The 24,006-nt window shown below is 38.4% G+C and overlaps 1 protein-coding gene across 1 annotated transcript in view; it reads right to left on the reverse strand.

Annotated features, from left to right (window-relative positions):
• LOC139943916 (ras-related protein Rab-26-like) overlaps nt 1–24,006 on the reverse strand; it is a 54,063-nt gene that overhangs the window by 22,570 nt on the left and 7,487 nt on the right. Inside the window, exons 3-4 of the mRNA XM_071940807.1 lie at nt 21,656–21,697; nt 9,983–10,102 (exon numbers count right to left, since the gene is read on the reverse strand). Coding sequence (XP_071796908.1) covers nt 9,983–10,102; nt 21,656–21,697 — 162 coding nt within the window. The remainder of the gene's footprint in view (nt 1–9,982; nt 10,103–21,655; nt 21,698–24,006) is intronic.

A 24,006-nucleotide genomic window follows, 5' to 3' on the forward strand; every position in this document is an offset into this window, starting at 1 on the left:
GAAATTAACACTGAACCACAGGCCCTAGGCCAGTGATTTTAGCATTGGGCCAGTAAACTTACGGCCTTGTGTTTTTCAATAATAACGCCTCACTGCATTTTTAATTTAAACTGATTTATACAAATATCTTTCCATTTCATATTGACTACCCATAAGCAAAATGAAATAATTCTTCTCTTAGTGATTGTTCCAAAACAGCTTTAACTTTGGGAAAACTTTGTAGAACGTCATTTTGAGTCCAGTCTTGTAACAAAGTCCAGTAAAAGTTTTAAGCGATAAGCCTTGCTGCCCAAAAATTAAGCCCTGTCGTACCATGAAGGTAGACCATACATTATTGGTACGCAGTTTGCAAGTTGACTTATTCTTCTACCTCACAACCAATTGTGTGTTTTTCACTTAAAAAAAAACTGTTTGCATCTCGCTTACCGAACTCCTTGAGCCAATGAGCACAATACACATATCCGTACTTTTAGAAATTACAAGGTCATATTTGAAAAGTGTTAGGTATGTTACTAAGACAGGCAAACCATGGCCTTGAAAGGAAAGAATACAGAAACAAAACAATATATTGTACCACTCACTCTTCTAACCCTTAAAGATTGTTAAGCACTAAAACTGAGATATTCCCGCAGGTATCAAGGCAATAACTGGAAGTAAATCATGTACGAACATTGGACAGACAAAATTCTGACCTTGTTTGTACGTTTAAAATTGTTTTTTGAGCTTATCACTTTTTATTAGCCTGGGAAGAAGCTTTGCTTATTTTGACTGGTAACTTTTCCTAACGCGTGTAGAATTGGTATCTGGACAAATTGGGCAATACATTTTTTCTTAAATATAACTTCTGCAAAATGAAAAAAAAAAAATGTATGTTTTCGTCTCATAGTATGGAACGAAAACAAATGCATGAATCTTAAAGAATTATCTCCTCCAGTTTCTTAAATACGCGTTCATTTACCTATTTGTTTTTTAACCACAATCCTCATTTGCCTTTGAATGAACATGTACGCAGACAGAGACAACATACTTCATTTTGCCACTACTATCCCATGTTCCCCTCCCAAGTCACACTTTTGTGCCCATTAGTATGTACATTTGCCCATGTATCTCAACAGACCTTCAATTTCATTTTTGTAGCGAGGCACAGCAATTTTCCTCTGGTATAGACCTTTATCAGGGTGTGGCCATCTTGATTTTACTCGAATCCAACTCATGGTAACCAAACTGAGGCTGGACAAAATAATAGTCTGGTGCCATGTTTGCGCAATGAATGTTAGCACTCATTACTGTTATGGAAACAGGGTACATGACCAAGATGGTGACAGCATGATAAAGCCTTGGTCTATAAGTGGCACATCTACAGGAGGAAAATACAACTTTGTATTGGAGCTTTGCAAAGGGCACCACAGCAAAAGCACATGGCACCACTGCAATTGCTGTGGGTGCCGTGGGTTAGTTCAAAGCCTGTCACATTGGTGATGATGTCAACGACCAATGTAAGACTCTGACTGTTCATGTAGGTGGCAGCAGATAAAGTCCCTCAAGTCTGCGTATTATTAGAAACAAATTGCGCACTTTTATGTTCAAATACCCACCAGACTTGCACACAGTCTTTACCAAAGTTAACAAAAAATTGTGTTTCAATTTTACTGTACATAGACAGTTATTGTTCCCTTTGAGAACATCCACAGATTTCATAGAAGATAAACCCATTAAAGACAAACAAATAAAATAAAATCTGGTGCTCAAATACTGGTGAGTACATACAGCAAATTATGTTTTTAAAATTCAATACAGCCTATCCTAAAATTAATTTACCGACAATTGAACTAACAATCTTTCTTACTTGTTCATGTGCATACATGTACAAACTGTTTAGTTAAAATGTCTAATTGAATCCAACTCAAACTTGTGCTGCCAATGGCAATCTGAAGTCTGAAGTCTAAATGGAGAAAAAACTGTCATAATTCTATCTTTAGATTCAAAATGCATTGATGAGGAAAGAACATAACCATGCAGCAAGCAAACAGCCCGGCGGATAATTTAAGTCAATCTCCATCCCCAGTCTGCTCAATCCTGTCTCCTCCTCGCCCACGCAACAGCCCCCGCACCATGCCATCAACCAATGGAGAAAAAAGAAGGGGGACATACTTGAGCCTGGAGTTTTTTTTTTTGCAACAAGATGTGTCCCTGACATGTTCAGCCTGTAGATGATGTGTATCGTGTACATGATCTAGTCTGAATGCAGACACTAGCATTTGTGATGGGTGTAATTATATTAATATTGTGCATAGGGCACTGCACCCCTAGTCTGTTTTAAAGGTACTGGACACCTTTGGTAGTACAATGTAATTGTTCAAGACCAGTATGCTCACTTGGTGTTTCTTATGCATAAAATAACAAATCTGTGAGTATGCATAAAATAACAAATCTGTGAAAATTTTGTCTCGATTAGTTATCGAAGGTGGAAGAGAATGAAAAGAAAAAACACCCTTGTTTGCACAAATTTGTGCTTTCAGATGCCTTTATAAAAGGCTTCAGGCCAAAAGCCTTTTATTATTTGAGTGAGAAATTACCTCTTTCTCAAAAACTATGTTACTTCAGAGGGAGCCGATTCTCACAAAGTGTTAAATACTATCAACAGCTCTCCTTTGCTCACTACCAAGTCAAATTTTTATGTTAACAATTGTTTTGAGCAATTACCACAGTGCGTTTTATACTTGCATGGGAGGAAAACTTGTACAGGGACAGTGGCTGGCGCTGTTAACAGACCGAGCCGTGTACCCAGTGTGCTTTAAATACTCTAACTAAATTAAAGGGCGGAATGGTGTAGATTGGCTTGAGATGGAAGCTTCATCAGTACGACCCTGTGGTGGACAATATTCAATTACTCCATACAATTCAATTCAGAACTAGTTATTTTTGTATAAACCATTCTAATGAATAAGCTTTGAATGCATGCATGCTCATCAAACAAGTGTATGGTTTAATTCGTGTAGGGTTAGAAACATGATGCGTGTTACACCAGAAAGGTTAGTTAGGGACAAAGCACAGGGGTTATTTTTTATAACAAAATGTAACAAATTGATTGCTTTGCCCAAACTGAATATAAGATTCATACATTGTACAAGCACAACTGACTCCTCCAGGGAAATATTGAGAAATCGTCAAATCAAGAAAAATCCTGAGAAATAAAACGCCTACACATAATACTAATAATGCTCTTCACTCAAAAATCTGTAAGTCAGGTTTGTAAAAACATGGATGACACTGATCTGATGTTCAGTGCAGGATGGTCTGTTTCCTATGTTCACATTTAACAAGTACCTGCACTCGTATCGTACTTGTAATAAAAAACCTATCCAACATTACGAACGCAGCACCTTCACTTCCGAAGAAAAACAGTCCTTAAATAAATTCTGAGCAAGAGGCGCTGGTTATACTGAGAGGCAATACAGTGTTTTTTCTGTAACCCTCCGGGGAACCACCATCCATACAAAAACACGCAGACCGTGATCAAAATAAGTTGGCGCCCGTTCTCCCCTGTACACCTGTGAATACAATGCATGGTGACTTATAGTACATGATGACGGACAGTGTGATTTTTGGATCCCATGGTAACCTGAGTTGCCGGACTGAGTGTTGTTTTGATTGGAGAGTCTTAGGGGTTGATAGCCGACTGTCCACACATTCATGATGACTGTGCAGTTAAGATTTCCTTTGCACATGCCAACTTGACTGGTACTTTTAAAACTTTGCAACAATGCTACCTCACAAGGTTTTCTTTGTATAGTGGTACCCCACAGAGAATTTCTTCAGAAAAGAGAAAGTAATAGAATAGCAGGACCCAACATAACAAAATCGTAAAGGTGTGTTTGATAAATGTTACAACATGTACATGGTAAATTGTCCATGTTCACCTGAATGTCAGGCCTGGAATTTCACGGAAGCCACGAGCCATGGCCACCGTTGCCCTGGTCTTGGCCTTGGTGCCCTTTTCAAAAATTCCCATAGACTTTAAGAATTTCCAATGGAAGTGCCCTTGTCAAAATGAAAATAGCCTTGCCCTCTAAAAGATGAAATTCCAGGCCTGGAATGTGTGTACATTGATCAGGTATGTCAGGGCTTGAAATTAACACTGGACTACAGGCACAGGAGGCCAGTGATTTTAGTAGGACCTACAGCGCAAGTAAACTCATCATGACCGGACAAGTCTGGCAGTCTTGTGTTTTTGTTCAAATGTCGAGTGTGAGTCTGATGAAATATCGTTCAATTCTGTTGAGTATTAAAGAATGCTTTCCCATACTAAAGATGTAATCTTATTTTAGTTCCTCTTCAAAATTAAGCAGTTCAAAAATCCTGAGAAATCACATGCCTGGTACCGTTGTAGCATCGTGTCCGCCATACCTCAAAAAGGCTTATGGGAAGAGCTGCATACAGCAATGGAAGACCATAGACCAAAGTGTTTGGAGGGCCATCGATGCTTCCCATCGACTGAATGAATCAGACCAAGTACTTACTGCATTGTGGTTACAAAGTACAAGGCGCTGGTCAAAGATGGATGCCATGGTTTAAAGTCTACTGAGACCGACAGGGCTAAATGTCATATTGAAACTAGACTGTTTGTCATATATAACCCTTAACTTGTCAACATCAATCAGTAAAACTCATCTCAATTGCCAATTAACTTGTTCTCAAGCAATTTCTTGTGTTTTTACAACCATGATGAATACGACGTCAAATCAAAAATCCTGATTAATTTATTCATTGGCAAAGCCAATGTATATGTAAATGCCCTACAAATGTATGTCAGCTTGATAACTGTATTTTGACTGCGTTATCAGTGGTGCACTTTAACATTGACCCAAGGGAGGACTTCAGTGGCTTTTATTATTAAGCAACACGGCCAGCCAGCCAAGGCACTGGGACATCTCCCGAGCAATTACTGTACACAATCTCACATTTTGCAAAAGTCTCGCCAGGAACTCGCACTGGTGAGCTTGAACGATCTGCAGGATCGACCAAACAAACACGCCACAACGCTTAGGCAAGCAAAGTCAAATTGCCCCGTGCTGTTATTTTGGAATATTATTGACCATTTTTGGCCTCCTAGGAGCAGCATGTCGGTACATTATTCAGTGCATTGGTGCACACGTAGAAAACAAATACACTGTGGGCATATTTAGCAGTGTGTAGTGAACTGTTGTGCAGATCTTGCAACCCTGCTTGTCAAACCATGGAGGTAGAATTCCTCCGCACTCATAAATCTTGGTTTTCTCTTCCATACAAATCAGTGTAACCAAACCGAGGCCCGAAGGAAAATAATAGTCTGGTACCCTTTGATGAAATGAATGTTAGAACCATTTTTGCCATTTTGGTATTCAGAGATCCTGACAAAGATTGCGGTGGTTATAAGGTCATAGTTGCTGGGATCATCTTCTGGGCCCAATTTCCTAGAGTCGCTTAGCGGTAAAAAATATTGCTTAACAGTAGTCTGCTAGCCACCGGGCTACACACGTCGCAACTATTCCACCGATAGAGGGCGTTTCTGTAAGCTGCGATCCCGTGTGTGGTGTTGTGATCTGGAAGTTTTCCAAGAGCGCCGAGTATCGTTCAAAAGTAATGTGCGCGGTGAGCGAGGAAAAGTGGAGCAGGGATCGCGATAGTTGAGTGATAGTGAATATAACAATGTCTTGCACCAAGACTAGAAACTGACCTGATCCATGAAGCACTCTTGACCAAAGTCCAGGAGAGAGTGTGAGATTTGACAAGTACTTAATTGGGTCTCAGAGACCTCTGCAATTCCACAGGGAAATTGAGCTCTGTTTGGCCCCATTTGTCACAAGTTTATTTACCACATATCTCATATCACAGCAACTGCTTCATTTTAGAATGCAAATTTGCTTCTTCCAAATGTTCATCTTTCTATTTCTTGAGAGTGGGAGGGAAAGGGAGGGCTGGGGGCAAGGAGCAAGAGGTTATAAATAATGTATACATTCTGAAACACAAGTAAACTGTTGTACTGGTTGATTGTACGGTGAACATTACAGTGAATTAGAACTGCACTTTTGCAGATTTTTTCGGTGATCTTTAACTACATGTACATGTTTTATTGACAAAGGATTTAAACAACAACAAATATATAACTGTTTACATGTTTGCACATGTCCACGTTTGTAATGTGAGTATATTTACAGTAGAAACCAGCATAGAAAACATTAAATCAATGTTTTAATGAAACATAACATGATATTCATTTATAATTGGGAAGCTAATCAGCCCTAGCCGCAGCTGAGAAGCTGAGTTGCGAAGGACGCGGCCTACAAAATGAGTCGCAGGCATGCAAGGGCACCTTCGGCAGCCAGCCATATCGACCCATATTAACGGAAGCACAGTTAAATGTGGACCTTCAAAGTCTTTGATTTTTTACAGAAGGAGGAAAATCAGAGGGCCTGGAGAAGACTACCAGGCCCAGAAAGAGAACTCACGCACAACTGTGTGCTCACATTTTGCCTCCAATTGAACCAGCTTTCTATTTCACAAAACTCTTCCTAACTTAGGATTAATCTTAGGAGTTGGGGTGAGTTAAGTTCAGTATACATAGACGTTAAGATGCATTAAACCCATCCTGAGTCAGGAAGAGCTGACTCGTCCTAACTGGAGCATTTCGTGAAATCGGCTGCAGGGCCTCAGTGATGATGGGTGAATGCTTTCACACACTACCCACCCAAGCCAACCAATATGCGTACCGTGAGCTTTGAAAAATCTCACGCATAGCTGGCCTCTGGACTTGGCATCTCTGTCTATGGTTATACTGTATATATAAATGTACTACTGTAGCTTCCTTTTGAGCAATAAGCTCGGGAACTAAACACTAATAAAACATTTTTGCTTTACTGTTGAAGTTTGCTTTTCTCCTGGCTCCAATAATGACAGTTTGCCAATTTTGATTTGGGCAGTGAAGCATGGTTTACAGAGCCTTTAATACACACATAAATAGTCATAAAAGTGCACTCATAAATACCTTGAGCACAAGAATTGCTAAATTTTACAAAAAGTTTTGTACTACACAGTATTTTTTCAGTAATTTTTATGCCTGGTAATGAAAAGGTTAAATTTATGAAAGCAAAAAATGTACTCAGTCTTCTTTAAAACAACCAGTCAAATTCTTGAAGGGTCGTGGTCAAAAGATAAAGGACCTAGGAATAAATTCTGGAACTTACAAATTAGGTAATGGCCGCTGTTGCCCTGATCTTGGCCCTGGTCATGTTGGTGCTACCAGCTTTTTTGTGACAGAAACGCTCCTCACAAAGATGAAATCCTACGCCTACATGTAACTCTCATAGTTTATTATGTAAATTGTTCCTATAACTTGCTTTTGCTGTTTTTGTAAGAACCCATGGGAAAAAACCCAAGTTATTAGCTTTGTTGGGCTAATCCTTGAATAAAAATGCGCATTTTGAGGGATGTAAATTCTGAACTTTATTTGTAATATGCCATGTTTTGTTGCTTTTTTCCCTCTTCAAAATAATTTAAATCAAATCAAATCAAATCAAAAGACAAAGATGTACATGTATAACAAAAGGGGACAGCCAATTATATTTGTCTTTAATCTGTATGATTCTTTTGCCAAATGTTTTTTAAAAGAAACTTTCTACTGTAGGCAAGTTTCAATGTTGTTTCACATTTTTCACAATAATGTATACTGTATATCCTCAATGTGAGTTCTCTGAATGTTGTATGCGCGGTCCGTCAAGACTGCCATGCAAGAGAGTTATTGTCCCTCAGAATTTGTTTCATTTAAGATGTCGATAAACATGCATTCCAGGAAAAATGTAGATCAAGATTGAAAGTCAAATGACCGGCTGACCGAAAAATAAGATACCGCACTTCCCACACCTGCCCTTTCAACAAAAACACAAGTTTTTGAAGAAGGATCAGCTGCGAAAGAGAAGAAATGCTTGTATAGATTTCTTGACTTAGGGTGACTTTTCAGGGTCTTGTGTGTCGACGTCGCATCCCTATCATGAAGTATTTGCTCACGGGAAAACCTGATGCCCTGCAGCTGTGAATAATGCACGCTGAATTCAATGGAGGAAGAACGTTTTACTATCTCTAAATTATACTGTGAATGCCACGAGCACGTCGCTGGCTACAAATTAAGTTGACATACGCACTCGACCGACCGGTGCCCAGCATTTGCAAAAGGAGACGTATTTATACACTGAGAAAGGTTGCGGTTCAAGCCTAGACAATGTGTACTTCCCACGGTATATGTCTATTCAGTAGAAGGACTTGGCTTAATTCAGACTGTACAAGTTTGAACAGTGGAGGTGGTATTTTACTTAACTTAATTGAATTGACCAATTGCTGCACGTTTGCATTGTGACCTGCATTGGTTGCTCGTACAATGTAGGAAAGAGTTGCATGGAGATAGTGTTTCGATCCGGCTCTTACACAAATGAAGGAGATGCTTGGGTCTTTTCAACTCTTCTAAATTATTATAAAAACATGTACCTGTACCATTCTCTGTACAAAACCTTAAAAACATGATCTCATTCCCTACACAAAAGCACAACTGTATAATTTTTCAGGCCTTGAAATAACTAACGACACACACAGAATTTGCCTTGGTGCCCTGTGCTTTTGCTGTGGTGCCCTTTGCAAAGTTCCAATACAAATTACTTAAAGAATGTAGCATTTTCCTCATACACCTGTACAAGTGCCCCATACCAGAGGAAAATTGCTGTTTCCCTTCAAGAACGCAATTCAGACCTGAATTATTTGAATACAAACAGTTTTCCGCATGTTTTCTTAAAGGTAAAAACCAATGACAAAAGGTTCATCTTTTTGCTAACCCTTTGCTTGGTCAAGTAGTTTTTGTATCCACACCCTTGCATGGTTCACTGTAAACCACAACGAGACATTGAAACTCCAAACATGCCAGATAGCCCCACTGAGATTTAATTATTGTGATGATGACGTCAGGTGAATTGGGCCAATACAAAATTAAACTTTCATTATTCCTCTGTCTGTGTAGCTGTCCCATTACACAATCCTGTTTATCTCAGAGTCAGTCCCTTTTCACAATGTTGGTAAAATAAAACATTAAAGAATAACGGGAAACACCCTCGGTCCACTAAAGCTAAAGTAGTAGTCCTGGCTGTTTTTCTACCTTACGCCCAGGTAGTAGTTTAAAAGCAGGACAGTTCTTTTTAATACTGAGAAGTCTTCAAAATTCTGAAAATCTATGATGCGGTAGTAGAACATAAAGCAAGGTAGTTCTCAAAAGAACAATCTACCTGGCAAGTACAGTAGTACACACATGGTGTTACTGTAAACCAAATATACAGTGTATATTGATACTTGAACATACTAAGCTTGGGCGATATCACGATATTATCGAATATCGCGATATTAATTTGGAACTGATTTCGATATCGGATGGATTTGGTTTTAATCGAAATATCGATATATCGTGATATATCGCGATAATCGCTATATATCGCGATATCGATTAAATATCGCGATGTATTTGCTAGCTGAGACATCTTGCACCCCATAGGTTTGGAGTAAAACCAGAAGAATAGGTCATTAGAACACCTCTCTTATGCTAGGACTGTCTCTTCTACAACTTTCACTTGGAGTTTGAAGACTGATGATGTCAAATTTAATTAATCAAATATCGCGATATATTGTCGGCGATATATCGTGAATAAAATAAATCGATATCGCCCAAGCTTAGAACATACAATGCCTCAAATCCCATGTAACACTAAAGACTTTATGTACATGTACTTTGACAACTAGGTCCATTGGTTAGAATTTCTCAGTCAAGAATTTGAGTATCTCCCAACAGGAATTCCCAACTGGCATCTAGAAACAAGGAATCAAAGAGAATTTAGGGAATGGAAAATGCAAACGATGAACCTGGTAGGGTATTCAACCATTCCTAATGGTAGTCCTACTATTATATACTCACTCTAATATTATCAAAGGATTGCCTGTTCGTCACGTCAAATAGTAGGAGTAGCGCATGTGCGTCCCTGTAGTATGCATGCGTGACACTGCGGAACCTCTCCTGGCCAGCTGTGTCCCAGATCTAGGAGACAATCGGGGAAGACAAGGAGGGGGAAAAAAAGAACAGACAAATTTAATTACTGCACTCTCTTACGATTGTGATGTCTCACTTCGCTTGGTTAAAATATGGTGATGACTATTTGACAAGTGATTTGATAACTCTATGTTGACTTACGATGACTTAAAGTTTACACATAATACATGTACTGGGAAGGATAATATACTAATGACAAAGGGTTGGGCCCAATTTCATAGAGCTATTTAAGCAGAAACTATTGCTTAACAATTTTCTAGTCGAATCCCAACCAAGTATAATACATGTATGCCTTTTTCGGTAACCTTTTTATTGTACTTAGATACTGTTTGCGCTTAAAGGAACACGTTGCCTTGGATCGGTCGAGTTGGTCTTTGAAAAGCGTTTGTAACCGTTTTTTATAAAATGCATATGGGTAGAAAGATGTTGTAAAAGTAGAATACAATGATCCACACAAACATGCCTCGAAATTGCGTGGTTTTCCTTTTACCTCGTCGACTAACACGTCGGCCATTTATGGGGGTCAAAATTTTGACTCCCATAAATGGCCGACCATGTTAGTTCGCACAGTAGAAGGAAAACCACGCAATTTCGAGGCAAACTTGTGTGGATCATTGTATTCTACTTTTAAAACATCTTTCCAACCATATGCATTTTATAAAAAACGGTTACAAACGCTTTTGTTTTGACCAACTCGTCCGATCCAAGGCAACGTGTTCCTTTAAGCAGCTCTATGAAGTTGGGCCCAGGTTGTGTAAAGAAACGTGCTAGTATCCAAAGGCCCAATTTCAAGAAGAAATGAGCAGGATACCAGTCGTAGATTGTATGAATTTGTACTTTGGCCAGTAACCTTATTCTAGTAACCATCAATTTTGTACAATTTGTTTATTTAGTCATTTTATTCTCCAATCAAATGAAAATTATATACTTTGATGTTTACAACAAATAATGAATGATTTGCAATCCTGATTATTCTTTTTCAAAAAATGAAAGATACAAATGTCCCATGGCCCCGTTGAAGGGTAAATTCCACATTTCAACTCATGGAAATATTCCCAACATGCCTGGAATAATACTCCCACAGCCTCTGTTGCCCTGGTTTTGTTCTTCCCAAAAGATGGTCTAATGGGAGTGCCCTTTGCAAAGTAAAAAGACCTTGCCCTCTCATACACTGCTAAAAACGGTATTTTAAAACAAGAAAAACATCTTATTTTGAGAAAATATTTCTTGTGTCACTCCCAAGAAACTTTTTCTTGGGAGTGACACAAAAAGATGTTTTTCTTATTTCAAGAATACCATTTTAGCAGTGTAAAGGCCGAGTTATAGTCGGTCGCGCGATGGTCGGGCTCGGAAATCTTGACGTGCGATCATAAAAAGACACGGTTTTGAGGCCTCAGTATTAGAATTGCGCGCAAGATTTCCGTCGCGCGACCATAGCGCCACCGACTATAAATCGACCTTAAGATGAAATGCCAGGCCTGTCTCACCATTGCACTCAGAAACGATCGTTGATTCTGTGTAATATCGAATGGTGAACACAATACCATTCATTTTGTGTGCACTGTTTGCATTAATGGTTTCATTCCCGTATAAAATAGTGTACTGTATTATTTACAATAGGATTCCATTAACTGCACTAAAATTGCAACGTGGTGTAAACACTAGTGGGTAAATTATAAGATTATAAAGGCAGGTAGTCTTCTTGAAAGGGCAACGCCACTCTCTAATGCACACAACTGATTTAATAACAAAGAAAGGCATGGAAAGGTAAGGTACAAAAAAGAATTTTCTCCAAGTGTTTTTTTTGGTCCAGGCTAAATCAGTGCTGCATCTGAAAATCAGTATCATTTTGTACAACAATCAGGGAGATAGAATAGGTCCCTAACGCTGAACATGTAATGGGGACAAATCTCCATAATCAGGGAGAATTCCTAAATTGTTAATTAATAGAATGATGGAAAGACAGGCCTGATACTTCACAGAGGCAATGAAGGCGATTGCTTCCCTGCTCCCTGGTCATTGCCTTGATGCCCTTAATGTGCTAGTAGTAGAGTAGAAATTTACAATTTCCTCATAGGGTGCCCTTGACCACAACACTACCACGTTTACCAAGGGGGAAATGCCTCAGTGCCCTTGCCCTTTCAAAAACGAAGCATGCACATAAACACCTGGAAAGATATGTTTACTTTCAGGGAACTTTCTGCACTATCAGGTAGAGGTGGCAGCTCTGCTAAAGGAATCCCTCACTGAATGGGCCTTCAAGACATTTAGTTAAGCCCGTTTCATACTTCCTGCAAATGCGAATGTGATACACATTTTCGCGTCACTCGCAATGAAAAATTTGCATCACTTGAACTGTGCTGATCTCCTGCGAAATATTCGCCTGTGACGTCAACATTTGCAATGCATTCGCAGGAAAAAAAAACGGTGCTTAATTTTAAATTCATTGAAGGCACATTTTGAAAAACAAGGCCCCCCGAATAAAGAACAAAATTTCATCTCAGTGAAAAGAAGAATGTTTATTAGCAAATCACCCCAACATTTATTAGTCGCACGCATTGTTTGTAACATCTTACTGAGGTGCAGTTTTGTACAAATAGATGGTTGGGAGTTTTACGATTACATGTACCTATCACCACTGCTCTGGTGTTCCCGCTGCCCTGGTCACAATGACGATACACATCACCACAGACAAAGTGGTTCAATTAACATTGGAAACTCAGTATTATAAAGGGATCATTCAGCACCTGCCATTGCTTATTACCAAGCACTCGGCTATAGTACATGTACTACAGAGGTGAGTTCCAAGCTACATGTACATGTTAAACACTGATGCATGGACAGAGAGTCAAGCCGGGAACAATCTCATCCAGCAATTTTTGCATTGCAAAATATTTAGATTGAACTTATTTTGTGTACACTGGCTATTAGTATACATTGTAAGCCCTTCAAGTGGCATGATTTTTTAGTAGCACCTAATTTGGGGTAGCATTTGCTATTCTCAGGCACGTGATTTACATAATAATAATAACAAGTTCTTATATAGCGCATTTCACAATAAACTGTATCAATGCGCTTTACATTAGTCCCCTGGTCATTGGGCCAATAAACATCCCTTTAATCTTTCTCAGCTCCCATTAGGGAGTATACAGCCCCGAGCTGCCGTGGCGCTCCGAAAGCTTTTCATTCACAATATCAACCTCTACCCTCGCAGGTACCCATTTATACCCCTGGGTAAAGAGAAGCAATTATAGTAAAGTATCTTGCTCAAGGACACAAGTGTCACGACCGGGATTCGAACCCACAGTCCGGTGAATTAGCACCAGAACTTGAATTCGATGCTCTTAACCACTCGGCCATGACACTCTACTTATTTATTTATTTATTTATTTATTCATATTCTACCAACCTAATATATGTATCCATGAAAGAAATTAAGTAATTAAGAGAAAACCAGGCTGGAAAAAAGAGCAAAAGATAATATTCCTCTACTTTTGTACACAGAAAGTGAAGAAAAAAGAGGAAAATCAAAACCCCAAAGAGGAAATCAGGTTACAAGAGGAAATTTCACATGTCTGTATTCTCTATAAGAGGGCATCATTCCTTGATACAAGTGCGCAAGAAGTTGCACACAGTGTGTCATTGAGACAAACAAGGCTCTCCAGTATCCACACAAACAAAAACCTGGCTGAAAGTCAATGACCAAGATGAGCCGTGAAGCCACAACCCTAAATTAGGTTCTGATCCATCTCGTTCCAATCTGGGAAATGCAACGACCGACCTTTCAAGAATCCTGAATCAATACACTTCAATAAGCACACCAACAACAACCCAACTCAATGGGGCGATTACAGGCAGTACATGTTCAGAAAGTGTCCAATGGATTTAAGAGAAAACCGGGCAAGAAAAAAAGAGCAAAAAATAATATTACTCTACTTTTGTACACAGAAAGTGAAGACAGAAAGTGAAAACAAAAAGAGGAATCAAAACCCCAAAAGAAGAAATCAGGTTGAAAGAGGAAAGTTCACATGCCTATATTCTAATAAAAGAGTTGAGTACATGTACATGTAGCATCATTCCTTGATATAAATGCGCAAAGAGTTGAACACATCGTGTCATTGAGACAAACCAGGCTCTCCAGTATCCACACAAACAAAAACCTGGCTGAAAGTCAATGTCCAGGATGAGCCGTGACGCCACAACCCTCAATTAGGTTCTGATCCATCTCGTTCCAATCTGGGAAATGCAACGCCAGACCTTTCAAGAATCCTGAATCAATACACTTCAATAAGCACACCAACAACAACCCAACTCAATGGGGGCGATTACAGGCAGTACATGTTCAGAAAGTGTCCAATGGATTTAAGAGAAAACCGGGCAAGAAAAAAAGAGCAAAAAATAATATTACTCTACTTTTGTACACAGAAAGTGAAGACAGAAAGTGAAAACAAAAAGAGGAATCAAAACCCCAAAAGAAGAAATCAGGTTGAAAGAGGAAAGTTCACATGCCTATATTCTAATAAAAGAGTTGAGTACATGTACATGTAGCATCATTCCTTGATATAAATGCGCAAAGAGTTGAACACATCGTGTCATTGAGACAAACCAGGCTCTCCAGTATCCACACAAACAAAAACCTGGCTGAAAGTCAATGTCCAGGATGAGCCGTGACATCACAACCCTCAATTAGGTTCTGATCCATCTCGTTCCAATCTGGGAAATGCAACGCCAGACCCTTCAAGAATCCTGAATCAATACACTTCAATAAGCACACCAACAACAACCCGACTCAATGGGGGCGAATACAGGGCAGTACATGGACCAAACCTCCTGTATGCTCATTGATTATGCAGATGGGTAAATGGAAAGGAAAAACTTGGGTCTTTTTTGAGAATTCTATAAAATAAGACAATGCGGACATGTACACAACTGCAATGCATGGGTACCTAAATAACCATCATTCGTGGAAAAACAAGGAAAGGATAGTAGGGATCTAGGCCCTGAGCATCGGACCATTTAAAACCAAATAAACAATCAAACCTGGAAAGGTTGAATGCACTGTATTTTTGGCCACATGAGGGCGCGCTCAAGAGTATGTTTATCACTTCCGGGGTATTATTTGTCGTGCACAGTTTCAATAGGCATTTTGTCACTTTTGATGCGCTGTAGTTTTAAGTTGCTTTAAAGGTGGGTTGTATCGGCTCCTTTAAATGTCTTATTGTTCATGATGGATTAGATGTCTGTGTTGTTAATGTGTTCCAGTCTTAGTATGAATGAATATACCCCCAGAAGTGATTGAGAGCGCCCTCACGCGGTCAAAAATATGGCCCATTATAATAACATTTCAAATACAGTCTAGTACACTGACACAGGTAAACAGTTTGTGCATAGAAAATGATATGACAGGACACTATCAGCAGATCTTGCATTTTTGTGGGGGTTTTTTTTCAATCAAAATTGTTTATTGAGATTTCATGGCAAGGCTGGCCAGCTGCATAAAACACCTGGCTCATGTCAAACCCATGATTGACACCTTTCATTTATTTTAGAAACCCTTTTGACATGTTTTACCCACGAACAAAAATATTAATCGATTTTAAATCAATTTACAGCAATTTATGCCCAGTAAGATTCTGTTAGCTGCAGTGTACAATATTTGGTGAGGATTTTCCAGCCAACGAAGTGCCTGCAACCAATAAGGAAATGCACACGCAATTTTTGGCTAAGTGTAAAGAGTATAGGAAACTCACGTTGTGAATACGTACATGTACAACACATGTTGAAAATGGCAAGAGGATTAAGATAAGTCTAATGTGAGTAGTGACATTCTTGGTCTGGCAGTGTCTTGAAAACTTTACGACAAATCAAAGACTAAAGAATAATAAACATATTTTGCAAAATTGGTTACGGTGTATCTTAAATTTAAATTTGAAGGCGGTTTGGTTATATATAAAATAACAAAACATTTGGAACTTTTCAGAGTATGACACTGACAGCGCTAAAAGTTATGAGTGTTTCATGCAGCCTACTTTAGTGCAACTAGTATAGACGATGTGACCTATGTTTACATTCAAACCGCCCTCTGTTGACAAAACACTCTCTACGTCATGTTTCGCCGGGCACTGAGTTGCGTAGTCACAGTAAGATTGCGTACACTTTTTAGCTGGCTGCCAAAACACAAAGGTTTTGCCCGGCGGTATGCGCGCGAATCATGTTATGGTTTTTGTGTGACGTCAGAGGTCACATCGTCTATAGTGGTGTATAAGATGCAGAGTATCTGGATTTGCCCTTAACCTTTCCCATGACTAGACAGCAGGACCCAGTTAGCTTATAAATCATTTCAACAGTCTGCCAGCTGTGTCACCTGTTTGGTTTCACATACAGGGATGCTTTTTAGCAGAACGAGCCAGCCAGACCACTTGCAGTGAATTGTGGCTGATGTTCTCATGCGTTTTCAACTGGCATTTGGCCAGGGTACCACTGTTAGTGTTAAAGATGCTATGTCAGATTTTTGGCCCCAAACATTAAAAAATAGATTTTTTTGAGTAATGGTATTTCAAAGATTATCACCCGCTCTAACGAAAAAAGTTTAACTTTTACTTTTAATGGTCAGGAACCATGATAACAATTTAAAACGTTTCTAAAACACATAAGAATTGGTCACTTGATATACATGTATTGTCAAGATCCTGACAAAAACTAATTTTGAGCACTTTATTTCACTGCTACAATAATTGGCGGACTTTTTCGAGCAATTGCTCAAATGAAAGCTTGTAACTTTCTCGACCCCCATCAAAGTACCTATTGAATTTTAAATCAAAATTTTGGGGTCAAATCGACCAAAAACCTGACATAGCATCTTTAAGGGAAGAATGATGCTTAGTACATGAGGCTAAGGACATTAATCTGAATCTAATTTTGAGGGGGGTCTTTATTCTGAAACGTAATTTTTTACAAAATAGAGAACCACCATTGAAGTGGGGTGCGAATTATTTACCCTTGTACCAGAGGGTGTGAATATTGGTAAAAGAGGTAATCAGAGTATTAAACTAAAGTTCAGATACAATAGTTACGTGTATGTCATCAGAGTGTGGGTAAGAATCCTAGCCATGACACTTACATTTAGTAAGTGTCCTTGAGCAAGACACTTTCATATTCTTCTCTTCACCCTCACCCAGTGATATAAATGGGTTCCTGACGAGGGTAGAGTTTGATATTGTGTTTGCAAAAGCCTTTTGGGCACCACGGCAGCCCGGGTCTGCATACTCCACAAGATTGTTCCACAAGTTACTGGAATGTTATTGGCCCAATGCCCAGGGCACTAATTGTACAGCGCATTGATACCAGGTTATTATAAAATGCGCTATATATAATAACTAAGTCCATATTAATTTGAATAATATAATATTCATATCCAATTTCTTGTCCTATGAATTACATCAAGGCCGTAACCTCTGTTGCCCTGGTCTTGGCCATGGTGCCCCTTCAAAAGTTTCTTATACATAAACTTGAAGATTTCCTAAAGGAATTACCCTTTAAAAAAGGGAAAATGGCCTTGCCCCTCTCAAAGATGAAATTCCAGGCCTTGCTAGGCCTTGAGTATGATCAGTTCTCCACTGATGAAATTATTCATTTTGGTTCCTTGTAAATTATGAGTTGGCTCGTGAGATCCAGCCCTGTTACCTGATCAATCATGTATAATGCCACTCGGCACGATCACTGCATAGCAATACATGCAATGCATACTGTAGGTTCCATTCAACAGACACCCACAGCTAATTTAATGTTCCTTCCACTTAAAGGGAAAGTCATACATTGCAACATTGAGCAATTTGTCAAAAATGTGTGAAGCGTGGACAGTTTATGTTATTTGTATGCAGAGCTACAAACATGCATCTTGCGATTGGGGATAATTTTGTACAGCAATCAAGGCAATATTCATGCCCTGTATTTGTTTTTAAAGTAATAAAATCTTTTATCAAAAGGAAGTACAAAGCGTTTAACAAAGGAATGATTCAAACTAAAAAATTGAGAAAATGGCAATTCCCTCAAATTTTGAATACCTGTGATGTCGTAATCTTTTATCAAAAAAGGCTTTACCATACCGATAATTTGACCTTGAATCCTTGATTGGGATCTATTGATGCATGGCAGTGACACTGCGATATTAAACCATATTGCACGATCCATATCACACCCTGCTTATTACGCTGAGCACTCTTACTCCACAAATTGGGCTGTTTTAATGTTTTCAGCTTAACGGAACGTTACAGAATTGGTAAGAAACAACAATCGTGAAGATCACAGATTAACATAAAACTTACATGGTCTAAGGATGATGATAGTTGAAAGTATCCCTTGAAATATTTCTGTCTGAAATGTCATATTCGTTTGGAATTTATCACTCAGTGAGGGTTTTATTCATTTTTATTTTGGCATCGATGCAATGCAAAATGTGCAATAGGTTTTTTACTGTTCTCTTGTGACCAAGATGGCCGATCGATCTCAAACTTCTACAGGTTTGTCAGTTTATGTACATGGGCAATTCCAAGCAAACATGGACATGACACCAAAAAATCAAGAAATCGAGAAATGACACTGAAAAGTGTAATGCGACTGACCGTGGAATTGCCCATATGGTGGATTACATAAAGTGCTTACACTGCCAGCGACTGTTTTGTTAGCAAAAACCAATTCTCCAGGAGACGATCAGAGCATACTGATCGAAACGTCGAGTTAACCCAACGGTTCTTTTCAGAACAACCCCAACTCATTTAGAGATTGTTATTACATGGTGTTACCGCAAACTCTTCTATATCTTATCTCCACCATGCTTCAAATCCTACTTAAAACCAATTCTGTTATGTTCCTTTAATACAAGTTCATTATCACATGAGCGCTCATGGAATATTGTGGGCGTCAAATTTGCTTGGTTATTGACAAATTTATCATCACATGCACGCTAAATGGAATATGGACAAAATAGCACAGCTGCATCCCATATCGGCCTTGTTGATTAAGGGACGCAGAAGTGCTAGATATTTCTCCATATTCTACGAGCATGGTGTGATAACTAATACTCTAGTAGTACTGTATTTAACGAGCAACCCAATTATGTAGTTTGAGTCCAAATGGTTTCTACTTTCAATCCGATCTGTAACCTCATTATGCAGTGTACAGTGGCTCTAAAACAGTACAGGTTCTCCTTAATTCAATCTTGGCTCGTTGATGAAATTTATTTTGGAAAACGTGATAGGCTTAAGGGACTATTAGGTGTAAAACCATGCATGTGATTATCAGTGGTGCTTACATGTAGGTAGTAAGGAGTATTGATGAATGCTTTACGCACTTCAGACATGCCTGTTTGCACAACTGGAGTACCGTGGAATATTGTAATGTGTAAAAAAAACAATGTATTGAGTAGTTCATCTTCTGACACATACCATGTACATAAGAGTGTGAAGTACGTACAGCACATATATGAACAATTGTGCACTGTACAGTAAAGTGCACAGTATCCAAGCTACATTCACATGTTTTTAATTCCTCATAATTTTTCGGATTACATTATTTTCAACACCCAATATGTGTGCAGATGTTTACAAACCGTGGCATTTTGTGCTTATGATAGCTTTTCGCTTTTAATAGGCTTACATTATGTCGTAGTTCAAAATATCTGCACTTACTTACAAAGTGAGGAATGCTTGCACTTGTGCAATACATCAAAGCACAAGCTCCATGTAAAAATAATACAATTATTGTTGGCGAAAGCAATTTTCTTTTTTTTTATTAAAAATTTAGCAGCACCATCGAAAATTGGGACCTAGATCTAAATAAAATGTGAAACTGCGCATTTTACTTGAATTTGTTTGATGTACATTATATACAATGTGCATTCAAGAATGTTGGTTGTTGCAAAGAAACTCTGGAGGTGCGCAATTAAAAAAACGGTGCAGAACATTCTGATCTTAAACGATACTTATTCAGATCTCCGTTCAGGAACTGAAATTGTAAGGTTGTGTTGTAATTGTATGGTTTACATTCTACCTCCCTTCTCCCTCATAAAATGTACAGTACACGGCAACCTCCAAAACCCACTCATAAAATTCCTTAAATTGAAAACCAGCCCTGGCAGAAATATCTCTCAGATTTATTACTAACCATTGACATTTCTATCCGGGCGTCGTATATAACGTCTTCCCGGATATTAGTCCCACCATAAATGATGCTTGTCACAGCAAAAAGAGATATTGATTTTCAGGGATGACCCAGTTTCCATAAAAATGGAAGCCCTCCCCGGTGGCGATTAAGAATGAAATCTAGTCACGAACGCTCTTTCTTTTGTCTAGGCCCCGATTTCATAGGGCTGCTTAACAGTAAGCCAATTTTCGGGCTTACTGCACTGGAAGGTCAGCTTGCCTTTTTATATGCTTACGGTTAGCAGCGCTATGAAATAGAAATCGCACAGTAAGCACAAAATCGGCCGCTAAGCAGCTCTATGAAACTGGTCCCACATCTCCTCATGCACAAATGATCTGCTCAATGTGCAACATTGATGTGATGGGATTTGAATATGTGCGGCGCCAATTTCAAGGCTCTGCTTGCCATCACTATTCTTTGCTTAGGGGGCAAGCACCGAACTTATGCACTGAGCTGTCAAGGCCATGAAGGCTGTAGAATGCCTAATATTGTGGATTCCCTGCTAGATATACACACGCAATGTAATGCGAAATTGGTCCCTGGTCTTGTCTACATTTTAGTTTAATAATAATGATATTTTTACAGAGCATTTTCTATACTAAAAAAATATCAAAAGCGTGTTACAATAAAAATTATTACGATGAACTAAAAAAAAATGACACAGTAAACAACCCAATAATAACAAATTTGAAAGGGAAAAAAAAGCAATAGATTCAACACCATTTTTAAAATCCACCAAAAGCAAGACGTAAAACACTAAATACCACAGAACCAGCTAGTAATCAAACATTGACCCAGTTTTAAAAAAATTCTCAAAAAGGTAAGTTTTTAGATGGCTTTTTTTGACAAATGACATTTTCACAATAAATCCTCTGCTCTTCTGCTTTCTATGGTGCCCTTTTATGATTTCAAAAAGAAATTTTGTCTTGATTCTAGGTCTGTCATTATGTCATAATCTATCAAACCATCCACAAAATCTCCAAGGACAAACTCAATCCCACAGCCCAGTTCAGATCTTCACACCAACTCGGAAGCGAATTTCTCTGCGCCACATTTTATAAAACAGCACACACATGATTGCTTGAGTTGCATAATTTAGCTTTGCATTCACTTTCGCGTGAAGTACATTAAAAACCCAGACTTTAAATTAATCATTTGTATTTATCGCACTGCAGCACAAAACCATAATGATAACGAATTGAAGCTTACAGTAAGATAAAAACACACCAACTGTATAAACAGTTGATTACAAACTAATTATGAATTCACAGTATCTGTGAGGTAGGCCTATTGGTTGTATTACAAAAAAACAGAATTGGGAGTACACTATGTCAACCATACCTGTAACTTCACTTTAGATCCATCAATGTCCACAACCTTATTCTGTAATGAAGAAAGAAGAAGGAAGAAAACAAATATTGAATGATGAAATTTACCAGTAAAATTGTAAAATGTATTGAACAAATTAATTACTAAAATCTAAAACATTGCTTTGCTTTTTAAAAGCAATTTTTTGGCTAAAAATATGTAAGATACTCCATGCTAATACCAGACAGTTCCTTCAAAAATCAAAACTGGATTATTTGCACATCATACACTAATTATGTCAGCTACGAAAAGAAATTTAACGGTACTGAAGTAAAAACAAGATTGGTAGTAGCTGAAAAGATATTCGCCCAACTGTGTTCATGCTTTGTGTGTTCAGCCAATACATGAAAAAACAAAACTGTGAAAATTTGGGCTTACATGTAACCCGTTGTGTGAGTCAAGAAAAAATGCACACGCGTTCAGCAATGTGCACACACATACGTACACATTGTCCTTGATTTTTGTCAGGAAAAAAAAACAGAAATCAGCTGTGTTTTTATTAGGTTTTCATATTTATCACTAAGTTCCAGAGAAATATTTCACAGAAAAACATTGTTCTTGTAAGAATTTCATAATCACTTAAAGGCAATGGACACTATTGGTAGTTACTCAAAATAATTATTAGCAAAAAACCTTTCTTGGTGAAGAGTAATGGGGAGAGGTTGATGGTATAAAACATCGTGAGAAACGGCTCCCTCTGAAGTGCCATAGTTTTTGAGAAAGAAGTAATTTTCCACGAATTTGATTTCGAGACCTCAGATTTAGAACTTGAGGTCTCAAAATCAACCATCTAAACGCACACAACTTCGTGTGACAAGGGTGTTTTTTTTTTCCTTCATTATTATCTCGCAAGTTCGATGACCGATTGAGCTCAAATTTTCACAGGTTTGTTATTTTATGCACATGTTCAGATACACCAACTGTGAAGGCTAGTCTTTGACAATTACCAATAGTGTCCACTGCCTTTAAAGGCTTTCCGACTAAACTTTTAAACATTATGTTTTACATCTTTCCAATCCTGAAAAAAAAAAAACATTTTTGGCTTAAAAATACCAGTACATTTGGGTCCTAAGGTAATTCAAGCTAGTTTCTCTCAGCATAACATGTTAATGAAATCCACTCACATTTTAATACAAAATGTAATATCAAGACTGATGCTTTGATTGTCTTCACTTTTACCGTCAATTTACAATTTCTAAAGAAGTGCTTGATACTTGCACTGGGCATCCCAACTGTACAATGAACCCAAGTCCATTGTGCACATTCCCCTTAAAAAAATGTTCAAATACAACAAATCTACCGTTTTATACCAGCGAGATATTTATCTTCGACGGCCGAATTTCCTCAGATGCAACGGAAATATCAATGAAACTCTAGAGGCATCTTAGACGCCTTCCTGTTTTTGCGATGGTGCACATCGTTAAATCAACAGACCACATAACATCCCAAGTAGCATTCACCCATAGGAGTGTGTGGAGCACAGTGGCCCTAATGCGTCAGACCAGTGTTTGCTCAGGGAATTACGCCTCTGAAAAATTAATTTGCCAATTACATGTACGTGCGCGGTTTTGATTTGTGTGGGTTTATTTTAGAGAGGGAGAACAGAGTGTTAACATGTTATCTAACAAAAACACAAACACGCTGCATTAAGAACTGCACACTGGAAAAACAATTCTGATTCCAAATTAAGAAAGTGCATTAAAAAAAAGTACATTAAAAAAAAAATATATGCCCACGTAGTGTTAAGTCGCTTCACATGTATACATACATGAACGTACTGTACAATATGTACACATTCATGTACGTACATTGGGCTTTTGCCTTACACCTTGTAACACATGAAGTACATATTTTGCACATGTTTGGACGTGTACATCTGTAGCGCCTGCAGTCCAGTGTACATTTTGAGCTCTGAGTAAGAGGCTTCTTTGATGTAACCTTTTGGCCAAGATATTGTATCCCAAGGCAGAGGTTGTACAACCCATGTTATTGTCAGACTTGTGTACACATTTACTAATATTAGTTTAAATCCATTATGATAATGAAGGATGGATGCATAATGGTGCCTTACAAATGGTCGACTTACAAGTAACCCCGCTTCATACTTCCTGCGAAGGCTTTGAAGTTAATTTGGCGTCATAACTCTGTTTTCGCTGCGGATGTTTTGCAAGAGTTGCACCTCAAAGCTCAACTCTTCCAAATAGTTTGTTGCGAATTTGAGAATCAAAGGCTTTGAAGTAAATTTGGCGTCATTACTCTGTTTTCGCTGCGGATGTTTTGCAAGAGTTGCACCTCAAAGCTCAACTCTTCCAAATAATTTGTTG

The sequence above is a fragment of the Asterias amurensis genome, chromosome 11 (genome assembly GCF_032118995.1).
Source record: "Asterias amurensis chromosome 11, ASM3211899v1".
Classification (NCBI taxonomy): Eukaryota; Metazoa; Echinodermata; class Asteroidea; order Forcipulatida; family Asteriidae; genus Asterias; species Asterias amurensis.